The 26,053-nt window shown below is 38.2% G+C and overlaps 1 protein-coding gene across 3 annotated transcripts in view; it reads left to right on the top strand.

The window, feature by feature from the left end:
• LOC111159938 (poly(ADP-ribose) polymerase family member 4) overlaps positions 1 to 26,053 on the top strand; it is a 136,536-nt gene that overhangs the window by 81,274 nt on the left and 29,209 nt on the right. For all 3 annotated transcript variants that reach the window (XM_022522627.1, XM_022522629.1, XM_022522628.1), the window contains 9 exons: positions 6,246 to 6,441; positions 7,433 to 7,500; positions 8,162 to 8,349; positions 10,886 to 10,985; positions 12,628 to 12,798; positions 13,058 to 13,138; positions 14,520 to 14,600; positions 15,890 to 15,985; positions 16,600 to 16,722. In XM_022522627.1, coding sequence (XP_022378335.1) covers positions 6,246 to 6,441; positions 7,433 to 7,500; positions 8,162 to 8,349; positions 10,886 to 10,985; positions 12,628 to 12,798; positions 13,058 to 13,138; positions 14,520 to 14,600; positions 15,890 to 15,985; positions 16,600 to 16,722 — 1,104 coding nt within the window. The remainder of the gene's footprint in view (positions 1 to 6,245; positions 6,442 to 7,432; positions 7,501 to 8,161; positions 8,350 to 10,885; positions 10,986 to 12,627; positions 12,799 to 13,057; positions 13,139 to 14,519; positions 14,601 to 15,889; positions 15,986 to 16,599; positions 16,723 to 26,053) is intronic.

Below are 26,053 nucleotides of genomic sequence, written 5' to 3'. Positions count from 1 at the left end.
TTCCTAGGAAGTAGTCGCTGCAGCTGAGGTCGAAGAGGTTGCTGCCTATGTTGTCCTCAAGGATTTTGATGGATTTCTTTCTCACAATGAGATCCTTCATCCATTTTGAGTCTATTTTCATGTGTGGTGTAAGGAAAAGGTCCAATTTCAATTTTCTGTATGTGGCTGTCCAATTTTCCCAACACCATTTGTTGAAGAGGCTGTCTTTTTTCCATTGGACATTCTTTCCTGCTTTGTCGAAGATTAGTTGACCATAGAGTTGAGGGTCTATTTCTGGGCTCTCTATTCTGTTCCATTGATCTATGTGTCTGTTTTTGTGCCAGTACCATACTGTCTTGAAGATGACAGCTTTGTCATAGAGCTTGAAGTCTGGAATCGTGATGCCACCAACTTTGGCTTTCTTTTTCAACATTCCTCTGGCTATTCGAGGTCTTTTCTGGTTCCATATAAATTTTAGGAGTATCTGTTCCATTTCTTTGAAAAAAATGGGTAGGATTGTGATGGAGATTGCCTTAAATGTGTAGATTGCTTTAGGTAGCATAGACATTTTCACAATATTTGTTCTTCCAATCCAAGAGCGTGGAATATTTTAACATTTCTTTATGTCTTCCTCAATTTCTTTCATGAGTACTTTATAGTATTCTGAGTATAGATTCATTGCCTCTTTGGTTAGGTTTATTCCTAGGTATCTTATTGTTTTGGGTGCAATTGGAAATGGGATTGACTCCTTTATTTCTCTTTCTTCTGTCTTGTTGTTGGTGTAAGGAAATGCAACTGATTTCTGTGCATTGATTTTATATCTTGACACTTTACTGAATTGCTGTACAAGTTCTAGCAGATTTGGAGTGGAGTCTTTTGGGTTTTCCACATATAGTATCATATCGTCTGCAAAGAGTGATAGTTTGACTTCTTCTTGGCTGATTTGGATGCCTTTAATTACTTTATGTTGTCTGATTGCTGAGGCTAGGACTTCTAGTACTGTGTTGAATAGCAGTGGTGATAAAGGACATCCCTGCCGTGTTCCTGACCTTAGCGGCAAAGCTTTCAGTTTTTCTCCATTGAGAATGATATTTGCAGTGGGTTTTTCATAGATGGCTTTGATGATATTGAGGTATTTGCCCTCTATCCCTACATTGAAGAGTTTGGTCAGGAAGGGATGGTATACTTTGTCAAATGCTTTTTCAGCAACTATTGAGAATATCATATGGTTCTTTTTCTTTCTTTTATTAATGTATTGTATCACATTGATTAGTTTACAGATATTGAACCAACCTTGCAGCCCTGGAATAAATCCCACTTGGTCGTGGTGAATAATCCTTTTAATGTACTGATGGATCCTATTGGCTAGTCTTTTGGTGAGAATTTTCGCATTTGTGTTCATCAAGGATATTCGTCTATAATTCTCTTTTTTGATGGGATCCTTGTCTGGTTTTGGGATGAAGGTGATGCTGGCCTCATAAAATGAGTTTGACAGTTTTCCTTCCACTTCTGTTTTTTGGAACAGTTTCAGGAGAATAGGATTTAATTCTTCTTTCAGTGTTTGGTAGAATTCCCCTGAGAAGCCATCTGGCCCTGGGCTTTTGTTTGGAGATTTTTGATGACTATTTCAATCTCCTTACTGGTTATGGGTCTGTTCAGGTTTTCTGTTTCTTCCTGGTCCGGTTTTGGTAGTTTATATGTCTCCAGGAATGCATCCATTTCTTCCACATTGTCGAATTTGTTGGCGTAGAGTTGCTCATAGTATGTTCTTATAATTGTTTGTATTTCTTTGTTGTTGGTTATGATCTCTCCTCTTTCATTCATGATTTTATTTATTTGGGTCGTTTCTCTTTTCTTTTTGAGAAGTCTGGCCAGAGGTTTATCAATCTTATTAATTCTTTCAAAGAACCACCTCCTAGTTTCATTGATTTTTTTCTTTTTTTCTTTCTTTTTTTTTTTTTTGGTTTCTATTTCATTGATTTCTGCTCTGATCTTTATTATTTCTCTTCTCCTGCTGGGTTTAGACTTTCTTTGTTGTTCTTTCTACAACTCCGTTAGGTGTAGGGTTAGGGTGTGTATTTGAGACCTTTCTTGTTTCTTGAGAAAAGCTTGTATCACTATATATTTTCCTCTCAGGACTGCCTTTGCTGTGTCCCACAGATTTTGAACCATTGTGTTTTCATTAGCATTCATTTCCATGATTTTTTTCAATTCTTCTTTAATTTCCTGGTTGACCCATTCATTCTTTAGAAGGATGCTGTTTAGTCTCCATGTATTTGGGTTCTTTCCAAATTTCCTCTTGTGATTGAGTTCTAGCTTCAGAGCATTGTGGTCTGAAAATGTGCAGGGAATGATCCCAGTCTTTTGATACTGGTTGAGACCTTATTTATGACCCAGGATGTGATCTATTCTGGAGAATGTTTCATGTGCACTAGAGAAGAATGTGTCTTTTGTTGCTTTGGGATGGAATGTTCGAATATATCTGTGATGTCCATCTGGTCCAGTGTGTCATTTAAGGCCTTTATTTCCTTGTTGATCTTTTGCGTGGATGGTCTGTCCATTTCAGTGAGGGGGTGTTAATGTCCCCTACTATTATTGTATTATTGTCGATGTGTTTCTTTGATTTTGTTATTAATTGGTCTATATAGTTGGCTGCTCCCATGTTAGGAGCATAGATATTTAAAATTGTTAGCTCTTCTTTTTGGACAGACCCTTTGAGTATGATATAGTGTCCTTCCTCATCTCTTATTATAGTCTTTGGCTTAAAATCTAATTGATCTGATATAAGGATTGCCACCCCAGCTTTCTTCTGATGTCCATCAGCATGGTGAATTGTTTTCCACCCCCTCACTTTAAATCTGGAGGTGTCTTCGGTTCTAAAATGGGTTTCTTGTAGGCAGCATATTGATGAGTTTTGTTTTTTTATCCATTCTGGTACCCTTTGTCTTTTGATTCGGGCGTTTAGCCCATTTACATTCAGGGTAAGTATTGAGAGATATGAATTTAGTGCCATTGTATTGCCTGTAAGTTGACTGTTACTGTATATTGTCTCTGTTCCTTTCTGATCTACTACTTTTAGGGTCTCTCTTTGCTTAGAGGACCCCTTTCAGTATTTCCTGTAGAGCTGGTTTGGTATTTGCAAATTCTTTTAGTTTTTGTTTGTCTTGGAAGCTTTTTATCTCTCCTTCTATTGTCAGTGATAGCCTAGCTGGATATAGTATTCTTGGCTGCATGTTTTTCTCATTTAGTGCTCTGAATATATCATGCCAGTTCTTTCTGGCCTGCCAGGTCTGTGGATAAGTCCGCTGCCAATCTAATATTTTTACCATTGTAAGTTACAGACTTCTTTTCCCGGGCTGCTTTCAGAATTTTCTCTTTGTCGCTAAGACTTGTAAATTTTACTATTAGGTCACGGGGTGTGGACCTATTCTTATTGATTTTGATTTTGAGGGGGATTCTCTGAACCTCCTCAATTTTGATGCTTGTTCCCTTTGCCATATTAGGGAAATTCTCTCCAATAATTCTCTCCAATATACCTTCTGCTCCCCTCTCTCTTTCTTCTTTTTCTGGAATCCCCATTATTCTAATGTTGTTTCTTCTTATGGTGTCACTTCTCTCTCGAATTCTCCCCTCATGGTCCAGTATTTGTTTGTCTCTCTTTTGCTCAGTTTCTTTATTCTCTGTCATTTGGCCTTCTATATCACTAATTCTTTCCTCTGCCTCATTTATCCTAGCAGTAAGAGCCTCCATTTTTTATTGCACCTCATTAATATTTTTTTTTATTTCAATTTGGTTAGATTTTAGTTCTTTTATTTCTCCAGAAAGGGCTTTTATCTCTCTGGAGAGGGTTAGTAGAGAATCTAATCTCTTCCATGTCTTTTTCGAGCCCAGCTAGAACCTTGAGAATCATCATTCTGAACTCTAGATCTGACATATTACCAATGTCCCTATTGATTAGGTCCCTAGCCTTCAGTACTGCCTCTTGTTCTTTTTTTTGTGGTGAGTTTTTCCACCTTGTCATTTTGTCCAGATAAGAATATATGAACGAGCAAATAAAATACTAAAAATATGGCAAACTCCCCAGGAAAATGTGCTTTAACCAGATCAAAATAGACCCCAAATTGTGGGGGGAGAAAGGGGATAAAAAGAAGTTCAGAAAAAGAAAAATTAGAAAAAGAAAACAAATAATGAAAAAATATAAAAAAGAAAAATATATATATTATAGATATATAATATAAAAAATATATTACATGTACATAATTATATATTAATTACACATATTAATTATATCGATATATAAGATATATTAATATATTAATTATATATTATGTGTATATTAATTATATATTATGTATATTTTATATGACATATATTATATATAATATTATATATATATATTAGAATGGTGACTAGAACAGGGTCACTCACTTAATTTTGGGAGTATTTTGGTCTCTTAGAAGAAACTACCTCCCAAAATTTTAAAGAATGTGAGCACCTTGAGTCTGGTGCCTTAGACCACTCAGCCATCCTGACACCCTAAAATTTTAAAGAATGAAAAACATATAAGGGTAAACACAATGAAGGGATGGAATATGCCTTAAAGATGAAAAATATATATATATTTTTAAATTTCTAAAAATGGAGTTGATTAAACTAAGTTGGTTGGGAGACTAAAGAAAAAGAAAGTGGAGAGAATTCGCTCGGGCTGGAGACTAGAACAAGCCTGGAGCTAGATTTAGGGTATATTTTGAACTATTAAAAGAAGTTGTACCCCAAATTTTTTAGAAGAAAAAACCCTATGTGTATACAAAAATAAAGTTAGATACAATGAAGGATAAAATATGAGTATAATAATGAAGGTTCAAAAAAGATTATTATTATTTTTTTTAATGAAAGGTATTGTTAAGATAAACTAGTTAAAAAACATTAAAAGAGGAAAGGGCAAATGTTAAGAAAAGATTTTGCAGAAGAAAAAATATAAAATTAAAAAAAATTTAGAAGAAAAAATATAAAATTAAAAAAAATAATTAACTGCAAGACTAAAGAATCAGTGGGAGAAAGCCATGAATTCCATGCTTTGCTTTCTCTTTGCTTTCTCCTCCTCTGGAATTCCACTGTTCTCCTTGGTAAGTGAACTTGGTCTTGGCTGGATTTCTTGTTGATCTTCTGGGGAAGGGGCCTGTTGTAGTGATTCTCAAGTGTCTTTGCCGGAGGCAGAATTGCACCGCCCTTACCAGGGGCCAGGCTAAGTAATCCGCTCAGGTTTGCTTTTGGGAGCTTTTGTTCCCTGAACGCTTTCCGTAGAGTTCTGGAGGATGGGAATGAAAATGATGGCCTCCCAATCTCTGGCCCAGAGGAGCCGAGAGCTCAGGGCCCCACTCCTCAGTGCACCCTCAGAGAAAAGCGCTCACTCACTCCCATCTCCCTGGCCTCCGGCTGTGCTTCGAGCTCAGCCAGCCTGTGACCAAGAGTCTCTTGTCTCTGGCACACAGCTCCACCTGGAGTCTCTGAACCCCGCAGATCCCTGAGCTCCCCCAGGGGATGTCTCCCCGGATCTTGTGGGGACCTCACTCACAGAGCCTGTGCCACGGATTATGGTTCAAGGTAACCCCGAGTTGAGAGCTCACTCCTCAGCTTCGTTGCTGTAAGTGCTTCCCCGCTCTAAAGCTGCGAGCTCTGCTACACTCAGACACCCCCAGTCCTTCTGTGACCCTGCGGGACCTGGGGCCACGCTGACCCCGCATGGGCTTCACCCCGATTTAGCCTCCCAAGTGATGTCCCTCAGTGGAGCAGACTTTTAAAAGTCCTGATTTTGTGCTCCGTTGTTCCGCTGCTAGCTGGGAGCCGTCCCCTCCCCACGCGGTCTATCTTCCCATTGCTTTGGATTCACTTCTCCGCTGGTCCTACCTTTCAGAAAGTGGTCGATTTTCTGTTTATAGAATTGTTGCTCTTCTTCTCTTCTATCTCCTTTTAGATTTGTAGGTGTTTACAGTGGTTTGATAAGCTATATATCTGATCTCCAGCTACCTGATGTCATCTCAGCCTGCTACTTCTCTGCCATCTTGACTCCTCCTAAACGTAACTTTTATGTGTTTTGGGAATCCAAAATTATTTAACTCACTTTTTTTTTATGATATTTGTTTTACTCTGGTGGTCTGGAACTGAACTGGCAGTATCTTGGAGGCATGCCTATACCAATATAAACAAGCCAGACCAGTTTAAGTTATGATAAACATAAACCCAGCACCTTTTTTCTTTTTTTTTAGGCCTGCATGCTTGTTTTTCAACCAGATCTCAGTATCACAGTCCCTGACCTAGCTGAAAACAGTGAAGTGATTATTTGTCTTGATTGCTCCAATTCCATGGAAGGTGCAACATTATTGCATGCCAAGCAAATTGCCTTATATGCACTGTCCTTGATGGGTAAGAAGCAAAAGATAAACATTGTCAAGTTTGGCACAGGTGAGTGTTCTTTGGCCCCCCATCAAAGTGTGCTTCCTCCTGAATATTGACATGAGCAGAGCTGTTGGCTATTGGTACCTGACCTCATCTGTGGAGTAAGAGGTAGCATAGCATGGAGTTCAAGAACCAGAACACTCAAGCTAGGTCCCTAGATTCAGATTCCAGTTCTAACACTTACTAGCTCTAGATGTCACCTTGGGCAAATTACTTGAACCTTTCCTCATCTGTAATATAAGAGTAATAGTTCCTGCTTAATAGTGTTGTTGTAAGGACTGAGCTGATGCATGTAAAGGATTTAAAACAATTTCTGTTAGAGAGCAAGCACTGTATGAATATTACTAGGTTACCACCAGCTGAACCAAATGCAAGACCCTTGGTTTGACATGTATGAGGGTCCCAAGGATATGGACAGAACACTTAAAGTCATCACAGTAGCAGAAAAATCTAGCTTTCTTTCAGGAAGCATCAGATCAGCGCTTTTAGAGGAAAAGTAACACCATCCTCCAGGTTTGGGCCTGAAGACATCTTAGCCACAGAAGAAGGTATTTTAGAAATGAGAGAAGAAACACAGAGTGGAGTGAGGGGATAGTCATGTCCTATTGATTCTTCTGTGCCATTCAGCAGAAGACTGAGCCCTTTTATGAAGGAGCTAGCACCTGTTACTGCTGGGGGCAGAGATCAAGTAAGGCTGGGGTACCAAGGGCCTGCAAGGAGAATGTGTCCCTCTGGCGGCCAGGCGGCCTGTGCTGTTGGGACGCCCCACATCTTTCTTTGCATGAGCCATGTTCTACAGAACAGAGGTCTACACATGTGATTTTACTGAGAACATTTTACACAGTAAAGTGCATAGTTTCAACGCACTACAGTTAATTATTTGAAGGAATACTGTGGTGAAGTTTTTTTTTATATGTTAAACTGTCAAACATGATTGTTAGTGGTCAATAAAGTGAGTATTGAATAGCTGTACCTCAATGCCAATCTTATCACACAGGTTACAAGGAATTATTTTCATATCCTAAGTCCATCACAAGCAATAATATGCCAACAGAGTTCATTATGGTAAGTAAAAGAACTGTCCTTCATCTCTTGGGTCTTTTCCTATCAAGTTTTAATGGTACTATCTGGACTTATTCCCTCCAAGACCAATAATAGAACACCCTTGGTCCTTCAGTTTTTGTATGTCAGTGGGGCTCTTTTGTTATTATTACAGTAATAATAATATAATATTGTATGGTGATTAATATATAATTAATATTACATATTAATATATAATATGAACATTACTATAATATTAATATAATATTAATGAGATGGACTCATTTAAAAAATTAGAAATTAAGAAAGGTAGAAAGAAAAAAATCACCCACAGTTCTACCACCTAAATATAACCAGCATTAATGGTGTTAGAATGTTTTCCTCTATTCCTTTTTTTTTCTTTTTCTTAAAATGACACAAGCTGAGAATGACTAGTTGCCACCTTAGTCCAGGCCAGCAAACCCAGGAAAACCATAAAAAAAATCAAAGAAGTCAACCAATAATATTGTAGTTACTGTGTGATATGAAATAAATTAACAGGATATAAGCATAGTTGTTCCACAAATGTATAATTTAAAAAAATATATTTTCAGTGATGATATCTCCAAACCATCTTTGAGACATGCCTCAGTAAATGATTATAGTTAATGGTGGAATGAATAACCTTTCACTTCATTTCCTCCAGTCTGCTACACCTACCATGGGAAATACGGACTTCTGGAAAACACTCCAATATTTAAATCTATTGTACCCTTCTCAAGGCTTACGGAGCATTCTCCTTATATCGGATGGACACCTCCAGAATGAGAGTCTGACATTGCAGCTTGTGAAAAGAAATGTCCAGCACACGAGGCTGTTCTCCTGCGGTATCGGGTAAGTGCAGGAGATCTAGTCACACAGTGAGTACTGTGGGGGGAAAAGGCAGCCTGTGGGTAGGTTTTCTCTGTTGGCCTGCAAGTGATCTTTAGAAGTTTTGAAGTTGCTAATAGTATATGGAAGCAGTTTAGCATAGAGTTGCAGAGCTCTGGGCAAGTTGTTTAACTTCTTATCTGTAAAATGAAGATGATAATGAAAATGTCATAGGTTTAATAGGTTTGCTCTGAGAATTTAATGAGCTCACATATAAAAAGTAGTTAAGTCCCAGCCCTACAGTGGGGTGAGAAAAATGTAGTGTAAGGAAGACCCACACGCCGGCATTGCTTGGGGGGAAAAAAAGTACTTAAGAACACCTGGCAAGCACCAAGTCAATGTTAGTTTTGTTTTGTTTTATTTTGTTTTGTATAAAAATCCAGATTTCCAACCTATCCTGAGAAGCCTGAAGACCTGGCAATGCCAGGCGCACACAATCCCCTGGCAGTTCCTGACCAGGGCTGAGGGCCACTGCTTTCGGCAAGCCACCAACCAGACTCTTTGCTCCTTCACACCTTTCTGGTGGCTGGGCACATCTGCATTTACTAACCCTGTGATGGAAAAAGGATCTTTCTCTTGGGAGGCTAGGCCCCCATGATTGTTGGAATGAACCCCCTCCCCAGTTATAGTTAGCTTTTTTTGGATTGAACCAAGGCATATGGTGTAAACATAAGGAAAGCACCAAACAGAAGGGGCCAGACTAATGTTTGCAAAGAGCATGCCTGCACCCTCATCTCCCTGGACTTTCCCCCACATAGTCACCAGTCTGGCAAGTGATAACCAGGCCTCCCTATTCTGAGGCAGTGCATGGAGTAGGACCACCCCTCAACATGGGGATAGGGGCAGAGGTGGGAGTGGTGGCTGTTGGTGTTTCCTGGGGCCACTGTGCTGTCCTAGGATGGAGTCCTCCTCAGGCCTCAGCTATGAACTACAGGAGCTAGGACCCTCCACACCCCTTGAGGGCCCTCCCTGCTGTACCCAAGCCAGACCTGCCTGCCCAGAGGGTTCTTTCCCTCTTTCTGCCCCTCCTCAGTCACAGCTCCTAGTCTTTTTCTCTAATCTGAGGATGACAGACCAACCAGGAAACTTATCCACCCCACAGTGGACTCCCCAGGAATTGCTCCTAAATAGGCTTTACCTGATTAACTTGTGGACATGGGGTGGCTGGCCCTACCCTGCTGCAGGGACATGTCCCCCTCCCTGCCTGAGTCAGTGCCCTGTTCTATCTTCCCGGACACAGCAACACCCCCCTTTCTCCCCTGACCAGGTATCAGAGGCTATGCCAGGGTTATGTCTCAGAGCTCATTGCAGAAGATACTGGACCCTGTTGATTCCTTCTTTGCTGAGAGCTAGTCATGAGACAGACATTCCTTGGTGCTGGACCACAGTGCTGTGTTTAGGGAGATAGGCAGCAAGTAATCCAATAAGCTGAAAGAGGAGATGGGTTTTCCTAAGTGCCAGGAAGGAAATAAGGAGGGGCTGCTGTGATGGGGAAAATGGGCATGAACCTTTTTGGGAAATGACGTGTGCTTTGACACAACCCAGCCTGAGGGAGCTGGAATTTTTACTGATTTTCTGTCAGGTTTTAGGATCTTTGTAAATGTTTCTGCCTCATTTTATACATGCTCATTTGTATTCACAAACTCTAGCAATAGGTGAGTTGTCCAGTAGAGATTCTTCATCCTGCATGTTGTCACAAACTGTCCTCTGAGCTCCACACAGCAGGAGCAAAAAAAGATTCCAAAAAGCCTCAGTAGCCGATGAATTCGATAAAATACAAATAAACTACAGCTTAGGGGAATTATCTAATTGGTGTTGTAATCACCACCAATTTTGAAGACTAAAGACAAATCCAATCAATAGGCTAAGAAATATTTCAGAAATAATTTTCTTAAGCTCTTTTCCTGAAAACTAATTGTGTCTTTACTATTTCAGGAGGAACCTCCCTAAGGCTAATAGTTTTAGAATTATTATTGAGAGAAATTCAATAGGACGCTGCCATTGAAGTAGCAAAGCTTATCTTTGCTAGAAAGAGACTTCTTTATCCCTTTTGCTATCTAAATACACGTCATATTTTAAGATGTAGATTTTATTAACGCTTCCAGTTCTTGGCCTTTGAGATCAAATTTAGGTAACTGACACTTATTGAAAGGAGGTTGATGTTTTTGTCAGTATTCCGATAACTTTTTGAAGGTTTTTCGGAATCATCTACTCCCTTCTTTGGTAAACCAGGAGTCAAGAATTTCTGCTCTTTTTTTTCTTTTCTATTGTGAAAAAGAAATAAGTTCTCTGATATGTGGGAGCTTAAGTTACCCAAACCTTCAGATGTTCCTACTGTCCATCCTGAGTTTTATCTCTTTAACCTCAACTACAGAGACTAATTCTTCTGCATGCAATATCTCTTCTACTGAGTTTCGAGCTATGTCAACATTGTTAACTACGTGAAATTCAAAATGTGTCTAAAATTTCATGAAAATTAAAACATGTAACATGTGATCAGTTCTACAGCAAATCGCCATATCTTAAGGACTTTGTCCCAGTACGGTGCTGGAGTATTTGAGTATTTTAACTCAAAATCCAAACATAGTTGGAAAAAACAGGTACGTTTTTCAAACATCTTATTTCTAGTTTTATGCTTAAACATATGGAAATATTATCGTCTTGCAAATCTAGTGACAGTAACTTCTGTGTTTTCATTCGTGGAAAGGGGACTTAGGAAAATGACAAAGTTACTGAAAGCAATTACTTAGTTAATGTCTGTCTGACACCTAGCAGGAACGCATTCTCCTTATTTGGCTCATTCTCCTAGCTAATAGCTTGATTTCTTCTTTATAAAGTGTCATGGAGGTGTTTTTATCAAAAGTGACTTAAGTATTATACATGTTTTGCTAGAGTTAATATGCTATTTTGGCAAAATATACATAAACTTCACCATTTTAACCATTCATAAGTGGCATTCAGTGACATTAAGGTACACTAGGGGTGCCTGGGTGGCTCAGTCAGTTTGGTGTCTGCCTTTGGCTGGGATCCCAGGGTCCTGGGATCGAGCCCTGCATTGGGCTCCTTGCTTGGCAGGGAGTCTGCTTTTCTCTCTCCCTCTGCTCCTACCTCCTACTTGTGCTCTCTCTCCCACTCTCTCTCCCTGTCTCAAGTAAATGAATAAAATCTTTAAAAATAATAATATATAAAGGCACATTCACAATGTTGTACAGCCGTCACCACCATCCATCTCCAGAACTTTTCATCATCCCAAACAGAAACTCTACTCATTAAACCACTCCCCATTCCACTCTCCCCCAGTCCCTGGTAACTACCATTCTACTTCTGTCTCTATGAATTTGACTACTTTAGATACTTCATGAAAGCAGAATCATATAATCTGTGTCCTTTTGTGCCTGTCTTGTTTCATTTGGTATAATGTTTTTAAGATCTATCCATGTTGTGGCATGTGTCAGAATTTTCTTTCTCTTTAAAGGCTGAATAATATTTCATTGTGTTCACATACCACATTTTGTTTATCCATTTGTTTGTTGATAGATATTTGGGTTGTTTCTACCTTTTAGTGGTTGTGAATTATGCTGCTTTGAGTATTGCCATATAAGCAAGTGTTCAGGTCTGATTTCAGTTATTTTAGGTATATAACAGAAGTTAAATTTCTGGACCATATGGTAATTCTGTGTTTTGTTTTTTAGAAATTGTTATACTGTTGCTCACAGTGGCTGCACCATTTTACATTCCCCTGAGCAATGTACTAGGGTTCCAATTTTTCTACATAATTGATAGCACTTGTTGTTTTCTGGTTTTGGTTTTGGTTTTAGAATAACCATCCTGGGTTGTGACATTGTATCCCATTGGGGTTTGGAGTTGCATTTTCCTAATGACTAGTAATATTCACTATCTTTTCATGTGTTCAATGGCCATATTTTCTTTGGAGAAATGTCTATTCAAGTCCTTTGTAGGATTAATTTTTATAACTAGCAACTACTCCTTGCCAGAGTTGTATATTAGTAATTAACTAATGGAATAATTTGGGAATGTCTTACATATTTAAATTATGTGCTAATGCTATTATTAAGAATTCTATTGAAAATCTTTTTGAAAATGTACCCTGAGCAGGAAGGAGAAAAACAAAACCAAAGTAGTACAAATCCTGAAAGAGAGAATATAAAATTATTTTAAGTGTTAAGTAACTATTTTCTGGATGTAACATTGAAAGAGAAATAATTCATCTCTTATAAATAGATAGAAGACCAAATGGCTAGGTTACATTCTCCAAGTTGTCACTCTGTCTCCATCAAATGGCAGCAGCTAAGTACAGATGCGCCTGAGCCTCTGCAGGCTCCAGCCCAGGTGCAGTCCTTGTTCCACAACGAGCGACTCCTTGTCTATGGATTTATTCCTCATTGTACACAGGTAAGGAAGCACACAGCTCACTCTACTATGGGAAGAGCAATGTATGTTGCCAACAATTTTCTTTTTCCTTTCTTCCAACCCCCTCCTTGTATCATAACATGCTGGCAAATTTCTCCTTCTGGAAACCGAATGGGTAGTTAACTAGGGATACTGGGGAACCTTTTAATTTCCATTAAAAGGAAAAAGAAAATCATGGTGAAACTAAGACTCTACAGAATGAAAAATTAATAAGGGATTCCACCCTCCTCCCCCATTTCAGGCAGCTCTATGTGCATTGATTCAAGAGAAAGAATTTTCTACAATAGTATCAACTAGTGAACTTCAGAAGACAACTGGAACTGTAAGATTAAAAACTTTAACTATGAACTCACTCTTTGAAAGTTGTAATAAATTTATATTTTCATACCTTTGTTGTTCTTGTTTTTCTATTTTGACCCTTCCGTGCACAGTATGATGTGGGGAACCGTTGTCTGTACAAATGAGGATGCTTTCCTTCAGTTTCTGATGCAACAGTTCTTTTTCTAGGGTTCTTGAGTCTAGGTGTATCCATATGGACATCAGTGGATATGACTAACTGCAATTAAATTTGGTATTTTATACAGGAACACTTTTAAAGGAGGTTCTCGAAGTTGTTCATGACATGATAAAAATTAAGCACCACAGATCAACCTGTGTTATTTTTAAAATATGAAGTGTAACAGTACTGGACTGAGAATAAACATATATTGAGAATGTTTGCTTTTTCTACTTTCAGATTAAAAGCAAATGAATTATCACCAGAAAGTTTGTAGTATTTGCATTAGTACCTAATCTATTAGAGTCAGACCTGGAAAATGCCTAACCTATATATACTATATATATGTAGCTTTATTCATAGGAGTGTTTATTTGCCTAGCCAGGTAAACTACTTCCAAGACATTGCAGATATTTTGTCTTTTTTTTTTAAATAAAATATAGCTTACTTCTTGGCCCTGAATCAATTATTATAACTTATTGTTTGCCTGTGATATATGTATAGAACTTAAGGGAATCTCCCTATTGTTTTAAAAAATTGAATCTAAGGGGGGAATTAATAATTAAAAAGGTTTTACCTGGAAAGAGATCACTTTCCATAAAATTGAAGTTTTTATAGTTGTACTTACTCTGTGAATTATGGCCTTATTGATAACAAAATTACAAGAGTTGGAATTATCATTGTAAGTAGACATTGCTATTAAAGTCAGCTGTGTTTCTTAGTTATTGGAAAGGAAGGGGGCAGTCCTTCACCTTGCACTTCCCAGGGCACATTTTGCCACCCCTGCCCTTCAGGGTGGAGGTCACATTCAGAGTTAGGCATCACAGCACTAAGCGGACTTCTTCCTACAGTAGAAGAACAGTTTAAAATTTTAGAAATAAATTGAATTAGCAAAATGCCCTTTTATAGAAAAGACAAAACTGTAGGCATAGAAAACATATGAGTGGGTGTCAGGGTCTTGAGGTGACATCAAGGACCATGAGGAGTGCCCTTCACTTTTGAAATTGAAGGAACTATTCTGTATCTTTATTTCAGTGGTAGTCACACAACTATATACATTTGTTACAACTCATCAAACTGTACACTTAAAAGGGGTGAATTTTATTGTATGTACTATTATACCTCAATTTTAAAAGTGGTTTTCTAAGTTAAGACTTTAATGAGAAGCCGTCTGAATCTTTTTTTCCCCTTTGCTGCTTAAACACAGATGATCCACAAACTGACAGCAAGAGCTCTGATCCGAGATTATGAAGACGGCATTCTCCACGAAAATGAAACGAACCATGAGGTTTGCTCTTTTCATTGTTCTCCATCCTTCTTAAATTGATCTATCCATGGAACTGTAAAGTGAGGATAGCTGAATGGAGAGACATGTGGTATGGGGGCACTCATCATTGTATCTGTATTTTCTGCACCTTGGGTGCAGGGCACTCAGTAAATGTTTGTTGAATGAATTAATGAAAGAATGGATGTCATTGGTTTCCTAGGAATTCTCTGGTCATTTTCCTCATCAGGAGGAGGCCAGAGGAGGGCTCAGAGAATGTTTGCTGAGCTCCTTTCATAAATATCACCTAAGATCTCATATACTGTAGGCGTTGGTATTCTCATCTTAGTGATGAAGCAGCCCAGGTGCAAGACAGGTAGGTGACCAGCCTAAAGACACACAGTGGAGCCAAAGCCCACCCTGTGCCTTCTTCACTGACCTGATGAGGCCCCAGGAGGGGGTCCCACTCAGCCAGCCCACCTGATGACCTGGTCCCTTGGTAGCTGTGAACTTAAATGAGCTTAGGAGAAGTGGTGCTCAATGCCCTTCCAAAAAGAAGGAACCAGAGGGCCTCCCCTGGCTGTTAGTGCAGTCATGGCAGGTAATAGATGGCCTTGTGTTTTCACTGTACTCCCTTGCTGCCCTTAGATTAGCAGCCTTGTGTTCTGTTTTACTTAAGACCTTTTTGGGTTTGGTTTTATTTTTTAGATTTTATTTATTTATTTGAGGAAGAGAGAGAGAGAGATCACGAACAGGGGTAAGGGTAGAGGGAGAAGCAGACACCATGCCAAGCAGGGAGCCTGATGTGGGACTCAATCCCAGGACCCTGGATCCATGACCTGGGCTGAAGCCAAGAATCTTAACCAATTGAGGTACCCAGGTACCCTCCTGAAGGCCTTTTTATCTGTGTGGGCAACTGACCAGCCCTTCCACCAAATAGTCTTGAAAAAGTCACTCCACATCTCCACACCTTGGATTCCCCATCTTTAAAATGGGAGGAAGAGACTGTAAAAAAATGCAGAAACCCCCCACACTTGAGAGTGAGAGTTTTTTGTAATCATAAAGAACTATATAAATATGAATTATTTTTCTATGACTTAACCAGTCACTTGATCCTATTTTTCAGAGAATGTTAAGTCATCTACTCTAGACATTTAGACAGGGCCATTGACTCAATTTAATTTGAAATACTAATTATAAAATGGTTTATTTTGTAGAAAAATACATTTGTTGGTTATTTAATACTTGTTTTATTGGTCATACATAGCTAAACAGTGAAAAATAAGACATAACTTCATTTGATTCTGTTTTAGATGAAGAAGCAAATCTTAAAATCTCTGATTATTAAACTCAGTAAAGAAAACTGTCTCATAACGCAGTTTACAAGCTTTGTTGCAGTTGAGAAGAGGGTATGTATTGTTAATTCGTGGTTATTTCATTTGTATTTACTTATTAAGAAAATTACTCTTGCTCTGACTGTTACTGACAATATCCACATTCATGGCTTATGAAGAGCAGGGAGGGGAGAGGCAGGGAGGACCATGAAACCAGAGCCTCACATTCATGAAGGGCTCATTATAATCTCTCTAAATGAGTCACATATGTTATGTTTTTGATGTTATAAGTTATTACTTAGTTATATGTGTATTTATGAGATACACTATAATTTTACTACATTTGGGCATTTCTCATCTTTATTAACACAAGACCCTCAAAAAACAAAGGGCTTGAGCTTCCCTCATCCTCTGCGAGGCCTTTTCTTTTTCGTAAGTTTAAGAGGAAAAGAGGAAAAGACCACAGAAGGCACTTACCACAGCTCCCACACCCAGCTCAATAAAGAGGAAAGCCACTCAACTGAGCATAATTTTCTTTTTAGACTCTTTCTCCCTCCCTTGTGGCCCAGAACAATCTAATCTGACACCATACATTTTCAAACTAAGGATTCACCAGGCTTTAGAATGAATAGTAATCATTTAATTTGATAATGTCTGTTTTGTTTTTACCTAATTTTAATTCAATATAGGATGGAAAGGAGTTACCTTCTCCTAATATTCCAAATATTTGGGAACTTATTGCCAAAGAAGATGTTGATTTTCTACCATACATGAGCTGGCAGGAGGAGCAACCAGATACCAGTGCGGCACAGGTAAATGTTAATTACCAAATCAATTAATATTGTGTTTTCATATTTGTATGATTTTGAGGGAGCCCTTTGCTTCAAATAGCACACTTATTGCTTGAATTTGCAGAAACTGTTGTCGCCCTCAAAATGGAAAATATTTGCACATTTATAAAAAAGCTGTCATATGACTGAGTCACCATACATAAATGTAGCTGTAAAATACCAAAGGGGAGTAACTGTGATTTTACTTCATTCATAGACAAATAAGCTGTCATGCAAGAAACTAAAGTCACTTACTCTAAGTAATTAATAGTTCATCATGAAAGTAGTGAGAAAAGTCCTATCTGATCATCTAAATTCACCACTAATAATTCTTAAAGTTGGTAACGTGTTATCCTTTGTGACCAGAAATAGAATTGGAAAATGTGATTCCCATAGAAACTGAAAGGCATTTTCAAAACCAAAGGAACAAAACAGTGCTAATAAAACCCTTAGGTATCTGGCAGAATTAGCAGAATAAAATTGCCAAAATTAAGAAATTTAAAATCTAAGGAAAATTTTTGAGAAGAATTTTGGGAAAATGTAATATATGCAACATTTATTTCCTTTGATCCACTTTGAAGTTACTGTGTCAATTAAGAATATAAAAACACATTAGATATCCTTTGCTTACTTTGTTCAAAAATCATGATCTGAAAAAAAAAAATCATGATCTGAGATGATAAATAACAACACAGCAACAACCAGACAAAACCATAAATGTTTCCTCAAATCCTTCATTCAGAATTTTTGTTTTGTTTTATCTTACAGTTGTCTTTAAAGAAAGGAGAGAGGGATAATAACTTTTGAAAATCCTGTTTTTACTCTTTTTCTGAGTTCACTTCTCTAGTCATGTAGGTCACACTAGAGAGAAGAGAAATTGTAGCCTCCACAGAACAGATGGGTAGTGGCAGGGCTGGGGAAATGACTGTGTCCCAGCTGGCAGATAAAGAGGTAGGCAGCCTTTGGTGCACCTCCCCTGTTGTCACAAGTCCCTCCTGTTTTGGCTAAAGCAAATTCCAGGGGATCTAAGGAGCTGCACCTTTACTCTCCCTGCTCATTTTTTACTCTTCCCCTTTTGGGAGTCAGCCATTGAAGACTAGGACATTCCAAAATAACTCCTATATGGGGATAATTAAAAAATTATTGCCCATACCCAAGGAAAGGCTCAGAAAAGACGTAAGAGGACATTAAGTTTATACTTTAGGCTGATCCTTACCACAGAGACAGCCTGCAACAATTAAGAAAGGAAAAAGAATAACAAAAATACAACAAACACTGGGGAAGAGAGAGAATCTCATATCCAGATTTACCACATTTATTAGATTCAGACACTCAGTGTTCAAGGGAAAAAAATCACAAGGCATACAAAAAAAAAAAAAACAGGAAAGTATGACCCCCCCCCAAAAATGAAACAACGGAAACTGTCCCTGAAAAAGACAAAGTGGCAGATATATTAGGCAAAGACTTTAACACAGTGATCTAAAAGGTGCTCAGAGAACTAGAGGAAGATGAGGAGAAAGTCAAGAAAATGATGAATGGATGAAATGGAAATATCAGTAAAGAGACAGAAGAGTTAAAAAGAAACCAAAAAGAAATTCTGGAGCTAAAAAGTACAATACCTGAAATGAAAAATTCACTAGAGGAATTCAAAGGCAGATTTGAGCAGGCAGAAGAAAGAAGCAATGAACTTGAACTTCTTCTGCTTCTTCATGTCAGTATTATTATTAAAGTGTCAGTATTACCCAAAGCAATCTATAGATTCAATGTAATCTCTATCAAAAGCTCAGCAATGTTATTGCAGAAATAGAAAAATCGGGGCACCTGGGTGGCTCGGTCATTAAGCATCCGCCTTCAGCCCAGGTCGTGGTCCCAGAGTCCTGGGATCGAGCCCCACATCGGGCTCTCTGCTCGGCAGGGAGCCTGCTTCTCCCTCTCCCATTCCCCTTGCTTGTGTTCCCTCTCTTGCTGTGTCTTTCTCTGTCAAATAAATAAATAAAATCTTTTAAAATCTTTTTTTTTAAGATTTTATTTATTTATTTGACAGAGAGAGATCACAAGTAGACAGAGAGGCAGGCAGAGAGAGAGAGGGAAGCAGGCTCCCTGCTGAGCAGAGAGCCGGATGCGGCACTAGATCCCAGGACCCTGAAATCACGACCTGAGCCGAAGGCAGCGGCTTAACCCACTGAGCCACCCAGGCGCCCAATAAATAAAATCTTAAAAAAAAAAAAAAAGAAAGAAAGAAATAGAAAAATCCATCGTGGAATTCATATGGAATCTCAAGGTACTCCAAAATAGCCAAAACAATCTTGAAAAAGAACAAAACTGGAGGGCTCACACTTACTGATTTCAAAATTTACTCCAATGATAAGTAATCAAAGCAGTGTGATACTCATATAAAAACAGACTTTTATAAACCAATAGAATAGAATAGTGAGTCCAGAAATAAACCTTAGTATATATGGTCAAGTGATTTTTGACAAACGTACCAAGATTATTCATTGGGGAAAGCATAAATGGTGCTGGAAATACTGGAGAGCCACATGCAAAAGAATGATGTTGTATCCTTACCTAATATCATATACAGAAATTAACTCAAAATGAATCTATGACCTATATATAAGGCCTAAAACAATATAACTCCTAAAAGAAACATAGGACAAATCTTCACCCTTTGGGTTGTTTTTTTTTTTTTTTTTAATTTTTATTCATTTGACAGAGAGAGAGAGAGATCACAGGTAGGCAGAGAGGCAGGCAGAAAGAGAGGGAAGCAGGCTCACCGCTGAGCAGAGAGCCCGATGCGGGGCTTGATCCCAGGACCCTGAGATCATGACCTGAGCCGAAGGCAGAGGCTTAACCCACTGAGCCACCCAGGTGCCCCCACCCTTTGGGTTTAACAGTAATCTATCAGGATGTGATACCAAAGGCACAAGTAACAAAAGAAAAAAAAAAGAGGAATCAGACTTCATGAAAATTTAGAAAAATTTTGTACATCAAAAGACACTATCCACAGAATAAAAAGATAACCCACAGAATGGAAGAAAATTTTTGACAGATATACCTGATAAGGGATTAATATCCAGAATGTATAGAACTCCTAAAACTCAACAACAACAAAGCAACCCAATTCAAAAATAGGGTAGGGGGTAGGCTCAATCAGTTGGGTGTCTGACTTTTGGTTTTGGCTCAGGTCACGATCTCATGTGTTGTAAGATCAAATCCTATGTCAGGCGCCATGCTCAGCAGGGAGTCCACTTGAAGATTCTTTCCCTCTGCCTCTTCCCCACTCTCTCTTTGTCTCTCTTAAATGAATAAATAAATCTTTAAAACATTTTTAAGGGGCACCTGGGTGCCTCAGTGGGTTAAAGCCTCTACCTTCGGCTCAGGTCATGATCTCAGGGTCCTGGGATCGAGCCCCCGCATCAGGCTCTCTGATCAGTGGGGAGCCTGCTTCCTCCTCTCTCTCTGCCTGCCTCTCTTTCTACTTGTGATCTCTCTCTGTCAAATAAATAAATAAAATCTTTAAAAAAAATAAAAACATTTTTAAAAATAGGGCACAGGTCTCGAGTAGACATTTCTACAAAGAAGATATGTGAATGGTCAGTAAGCACATGAAAAGATGTTCAATAGCAATACTGGTCTTCCTTAAGAAGGAAGAAAATCTCAAATACACATACACACCTAAAGGAGCTGGGAAAGGAACAGCAAACACAGCCTAAGTCCAAAAGGAAAAGGAAAATAATAAAGATTAGAGCAGAAATAAATGATATAGAAATTTTTAAAAACCCAAATCAACAAAACTAGGAGCTGGTTCTTTGAAAGAATTAACAACATTGACAAACCTCCAGCCAGACTTATCAAAAAGAAAAGAAAAAGGACCCAAATAAATAAAACCATGAATGAAAAAGACAGATCACAACCAACACCATAGAAATACAAACAATTATAAGAGAATATTATAAGCAATTATATACCAACATATAAGGCAATCTGGAAGAAATTAATAAATTTCCAGAAACATATAAACTACCAAATCTGAAACAGTAAGAAATAGAAAGTTTGAACAGACCCAAAACAAGCAAAGAAATGGAATTAGGAATCAAAAATCTCCCAACAAACAAGGGTCCAGGGTCAGATGGCTTCCCAGGGGAATTCTACCAAACATTTATTTTTTTAAAAATTTTTATTTATTTATTTATTTATTTATTTATTTATTTATTTATTTATTTATTTGAGGGAGACAGGAAGAGGGAGAGAGCAACAACCAGAAAGACTCTACCAAAAAATTGCTAGAGCTGATACAGGAATTCAGCAAAGTTGAAAGATATAAAATCAACACACACAAGTCTGTTGCATTTCTATACACCAATAATGAAGTATCAGAAAGAGAAATCAAGGAATCAGTTCCATTTACAATTGCATCAAAAACCATAAGATACCGGGGCGCCTGGGTGGCTCAGTGGGTTAAAGCCTCTGCCTTCAGCTCAGGTCATGATCCCAGGGTCCTGGGATGGAGCCCCGAATGCGGCTCTCTGCTCAGCAGGGAACCTGCTTCCCCCTCTCTCTCTGCCTGCCTCTCTGCCTACTTGTGATCTCTGTCTGTCAAATAAATAATTAAATCTTAAAAACAAAACAAAACAAAACAAAAAAAAACCATGAGATACCTGGGGAAAAAAACCTAACCAAAGAGGTAGAAGATCTGTACTCTGAAAACTATAGAACACTAATGAGACAAATTGAGGAAAACACAAAGAAATGGAAAAAACATTCCATGTTCATGGATTGGAAGAACAAATATTGTTAAAATGTCTATACTACCGGGGCACCTGGGTGGCTTAGTGGGTTAAAGCCTCTGCCTTCGGCTCAGGTCATGGGATCAGGATAGAGGGTCCTGGGATCGAGCCCCGCATTGGGCTCTCTGCTCAGCAGGGAGCCTGCTTCCCCCTCTCTCTCTCTGCCTGCCTCTCTGCCTACTTGTGATTCTGTCAAATAAATAAATTCTTTTAAAAAAAAAATGTCTATACTACCCAAAGCAATCTGCACATTCAACGCAATCCCTATCAAACTACCACCAACAGGAGGTGGATGGGGGGATGAGGTAACTGAGTGATGGGCATTAAGGAGGCCCCTTGATGTAGTGAACACTGGGTATTGTATGAAACTGATAAATCACTAAATTAGCTCTGAAACTGATAATACACTATATGTTAATTACATTGAATTAAAAGGGATGCCTGGGTGGCTCTGTCAGTTGAGCATCCACCTTCGGCTCAGGTCATGATCCCGGGGTCCTGGGATCAATGCTGCATCAGGCTCCTGCTCAGTGGGGGATGTGCTTCTTCCTCTCCCTCTCCCCTCCAGTCATGCTCTCTCTCTCTCTCTTACAAAGTAAATTAATAAAACTTTTTTAAAAAATCAAATAATAATTAAAAAAAAACTACCACAGCATTTTTCACAGAGCTGGAACAAACAATCCTAAATTTGTATGGAATCAGAAAAGACCCCAAATAGCTGAAGTAATGTTGAAAAAGAAAACCAAAGCTGGAGAAATCACAATTCTGGAGTTCAAGCTGTATTACAAAGCTGTAATCATCAAGACAGTATGGTACTGGCACAAAAATAGACACATAGATCAATGGAACAGAATAGAGAGCCCAGAAATGTACCCTCAAATCTATGGTCAACTAACCTTTGACAAAGCAGGAAACAATATCCAATTTAAAAAAAGAAGAAGAAAAAAAGTCTCTTCAACAAATGGTGTTGGGAAAACTGGACAGCCACATGTAGAAGAATGAAACTGGACCACGTCTTACACCATACACACAAAAAAAATTTGAAATGGGTGAAAGATCTAAATGTGAGACAGGAATCCATCAAAATCCTAGAGGAGAACACAGACAGCAACCTCTTTGACCTCAGGTACAGAAACTTCTTACTAGAGATGTCTCCAGAGGCAAGAGAAACAAAAGCAAAAATGAATTATTGGGACTTCATCAAGATAAAAAGCTTTCCTTTTACATAACAAAGGAAACAATCAACAAAACTAAAAGACAGCCTACAGCATGGGAGAATATATTTGCAAATATCTTATCAGATAAAGGGCTAATATCCAAAATCTATTAAAAAAAAAAAAACCTTATCAAACTCAAATACCCAAAAAACAAATAATCCAATCAATAAGTGGGTAGAAGACATGAACAGACATTTCTCCAAAGAAGACATACAAATGGCCAACAGACACATGAAAAAATGCTCCACATCACTCAGCATCAGGGAAATACAAATCGAAACCATGATGAGATACCACCTCATACCAGTCAGATGGCTAAAATTAGCAGCTCAGGAAACAGATGTTGGCAAGGATGCAGAGAAAGGGGAACCCTTTTACATTGTTGATGGGAATGCAAACTCGTGCAACCACTCTGGAAAACAGTACGAAGCTTCCTAAAAAAGTTAAAAATTGAAGTACTCTATGACCCAGCAACTGCTGGGTATTTATACTAGGTATTAAATTTAATACTGGGTATTAAATACTAGGTATTTACCCAAAGGATACAAACAGTGATTCGAAGGGGGCACCTGCACTCCAATGTTTATAGCAGCAATGTCCACAATAACCAAACTATGAAAAGATCCCAAATGTCCATTGACAGATAAATGGATCACAAAGATCATGCACACACACAAATGAATATTACTCAGCCATCAAAAAGAATAAAATCTTGCCATTTGCAATGACATGGATGGGACTAGAGGGTATTACGCTAAATGAAATAAGTCAGTCAGAGAAAGACAAATACCATATGATTTCACTCATATGTGGAATTTAAGAAACAAAACAAATGAGCATAGGGGATGGGAAGGAAAAATAAAGTAAGATAAAAAGAGGGAGGCAAGCTGTAAGAGATACTGAACTCTAGGAAACAAACTGAGGGTTGCTGGAGGGGAGATGGGTGGAGGAGGGGGAGTATAATTGGGTGATGGGCATTAAGGAGAGCACTTGATGTAATGAACACTGGGAGTTATATGCAAATGATGAATCACTAAATTCTACCCCTGAAACTAATAATACCATATATGTTAATTAAATTGAGTTTAAAAAATTTTTAAAAATGACTTCTGTATCAAATTTATTTATTTTTATTTTTTTTTAAAGATTTTATTTATTTATTTGAGAGCGAGACAGTGAGAGAGAGCATGAGGGAGGAGAAGGTCAGAGGGAGAAGCAGACTCCCCATGGAGCTGGGAGCCCGATGTGGGACTCCGGGATCATGACCTAAGCCGAAGGCAGTCGTCCAACCAACTGAGCCACCCAGGCGTCCCATGTATCAAATTTAGATGTAAGCCTTACCTATAGTTATAGAAACATTTAGCACTATGACATGTTATTTTTTTTAGCTATTTTAATAGTCTTCTATTTTCACTTTTGATAATTAAGCCTCTATAATTGCAATTGAGCCAGCTTTAAACCACCATTATACCATTATTTTTTATTACCAGAATGAAATTATTGAGACATATTTGTGTTAATGGTTATAATATAATTTAACAGATATATTTGAAAAAGAAAAAAAGGATGTCTGTCCTTACCACTTCTGTTCAATGTTGCATAGAAGACTGGTACCTAAAGCAAAAAAAAAAAAAAAAAAAAGAAGAAGAAGAAGAAAATAAAAAAATTTAAAAATATGTATATACACACACACACATGTAAATACATATAAAGCATACATATTGGGAAAGAAGAAGTAGAGCTTTCTTTACTCATAAGCAACCTAATTGTCTCTGTAGAAAATCTTAAAGATTCTATGGAAGGACTAGTAGAATTAGTAAGTAAATGCATTTCACAAGGTTATAGGATGCAAGGTCAATGTAAGAAATCAGGAACACCTGGAAGGCTCAGTGGGTTGGGCCTCTGCCTTTGGCTCAGGTCATGATCTCAGGGTCCTGGGATTGAGCTCCACATCAGGCTCCTTGCTCAGCGGGGAGGCTCCTTCTCCCTCTCTCTCTGCCTACCTTTCTGCCTACTTGTGATCTCTCTCTCTCTCTCGCTCTCTCTCTCTGGCAAATAAATTAATAAATAAATCCTTTAAAAAAAATGTAAGAAACCAACTTAATTTCTGTATGCTGGCAACAATTAAAAATTGGTATTTAAAAAAACAATACCACTTATAATACCATAGAAAATATGAAATATATAAAATCAAATTTGACAAAGTAAGCAGGACCTGTACACTGAAAATTACACAACATTGCTGAGAAAATTGCAATTGAAGAAGACCTAAATAAATGTTCTTGGATTAAATTCGTTTAATCTGATTCTCCTCAGATTAATCTATAGATTCTGTTCAATCCAACTCAAAGTCCCAGCAAGATTTTTGTTTAGAAATTGACACACTGATTCTAAATTGTATATGTAATGTAAAGGATCTTTGTTAGCCAAAACAACTTTGAAAAAGAAGAAAAGTTTGGAGGTCTTACACTGTCTGATTTTAAGACTTTTTATAAGGCTACAGTAATTAGGAGAGTGTGATATTTGTGTAAAATAGACATCTGCACCATAAGAACACCACTGAAACATGTAACAGTTGGAATGGAATAGAAAGTCTAGAAATATATCCACATATAGAGGGTCAATGGATTTTCTACAGATGTGTCAAGGCAATTCAATGTGGAAAGGATGATCTTTTCAACAAATGGTTCTGGAGCAATTGGATGGCCATTTGCCAAACAAATAAACAAAAATGAACATCTGTCCTTAGCTCACACGATGTGCAAAGACTGATTTGGAATATAGACTTGAATATAACGACTGAAACTAGAATATCTGGAAGAAAACATAGGAGAAAATGTTAATGAATTTGGGTTCGACAGAGGTTTTTTAAATTAAAAAAAAAAACTATAAAAAAATTGATGAGGGGCTCTTGGGTGGCTCAGGTAATGGTCTCAGGGTCCTGGGATCAAGCCCTGCGTCAGGCTTCCTGCTCTGCATTGGAGGGAGTCTGCTTCTCTGTCCCACTCCCCCTGCTGGTACTTGTTCTTTCTCTCTCTCTCAAATAAATAAATAAAATCTTTTAAAAAAATTGATAAATTGGGGGCACCTGGGTAGCTCAGGTTGGGCCTTCACCTTCAGCTCAGGTCATGATCCCAGAGTCTTGGGATCGAGCCCCGCATCGTGCTCTCTGCTCAGTGGAGAGTCTGCTTTCCCCTCCCCCTTTGCCTGCCTCTCTGCCTACTTGTGTTCTCTCTCTCTCTCTGTCAAATAAATAAATAAATCTTTTTAAAAAAATTGATGAATTGGACTTCATTAATTCCAAAA

This window comes from Enhydra lutris, unplaced genomic scaffold (assembly GCF_002288905.1).
Source record: "Enhydra lutris kenyoni isolate GAN:26980312 unplaced genomic scaffold, ASM228890v2 scaffoldscaffold71, whole genome shotgun sequence".
Taxonomy (NCBI): domain Eukaryota; kingdom Metazoa; phylum Chordata; class Mammalia; order Carnivora; family Mustelidae; genus Enhydra; species Enhydra lutris.
Note: the sequence above shows the minus strand (reverse complement) of the source record. Positions and strands in the feature narration are given on the sequence as shown.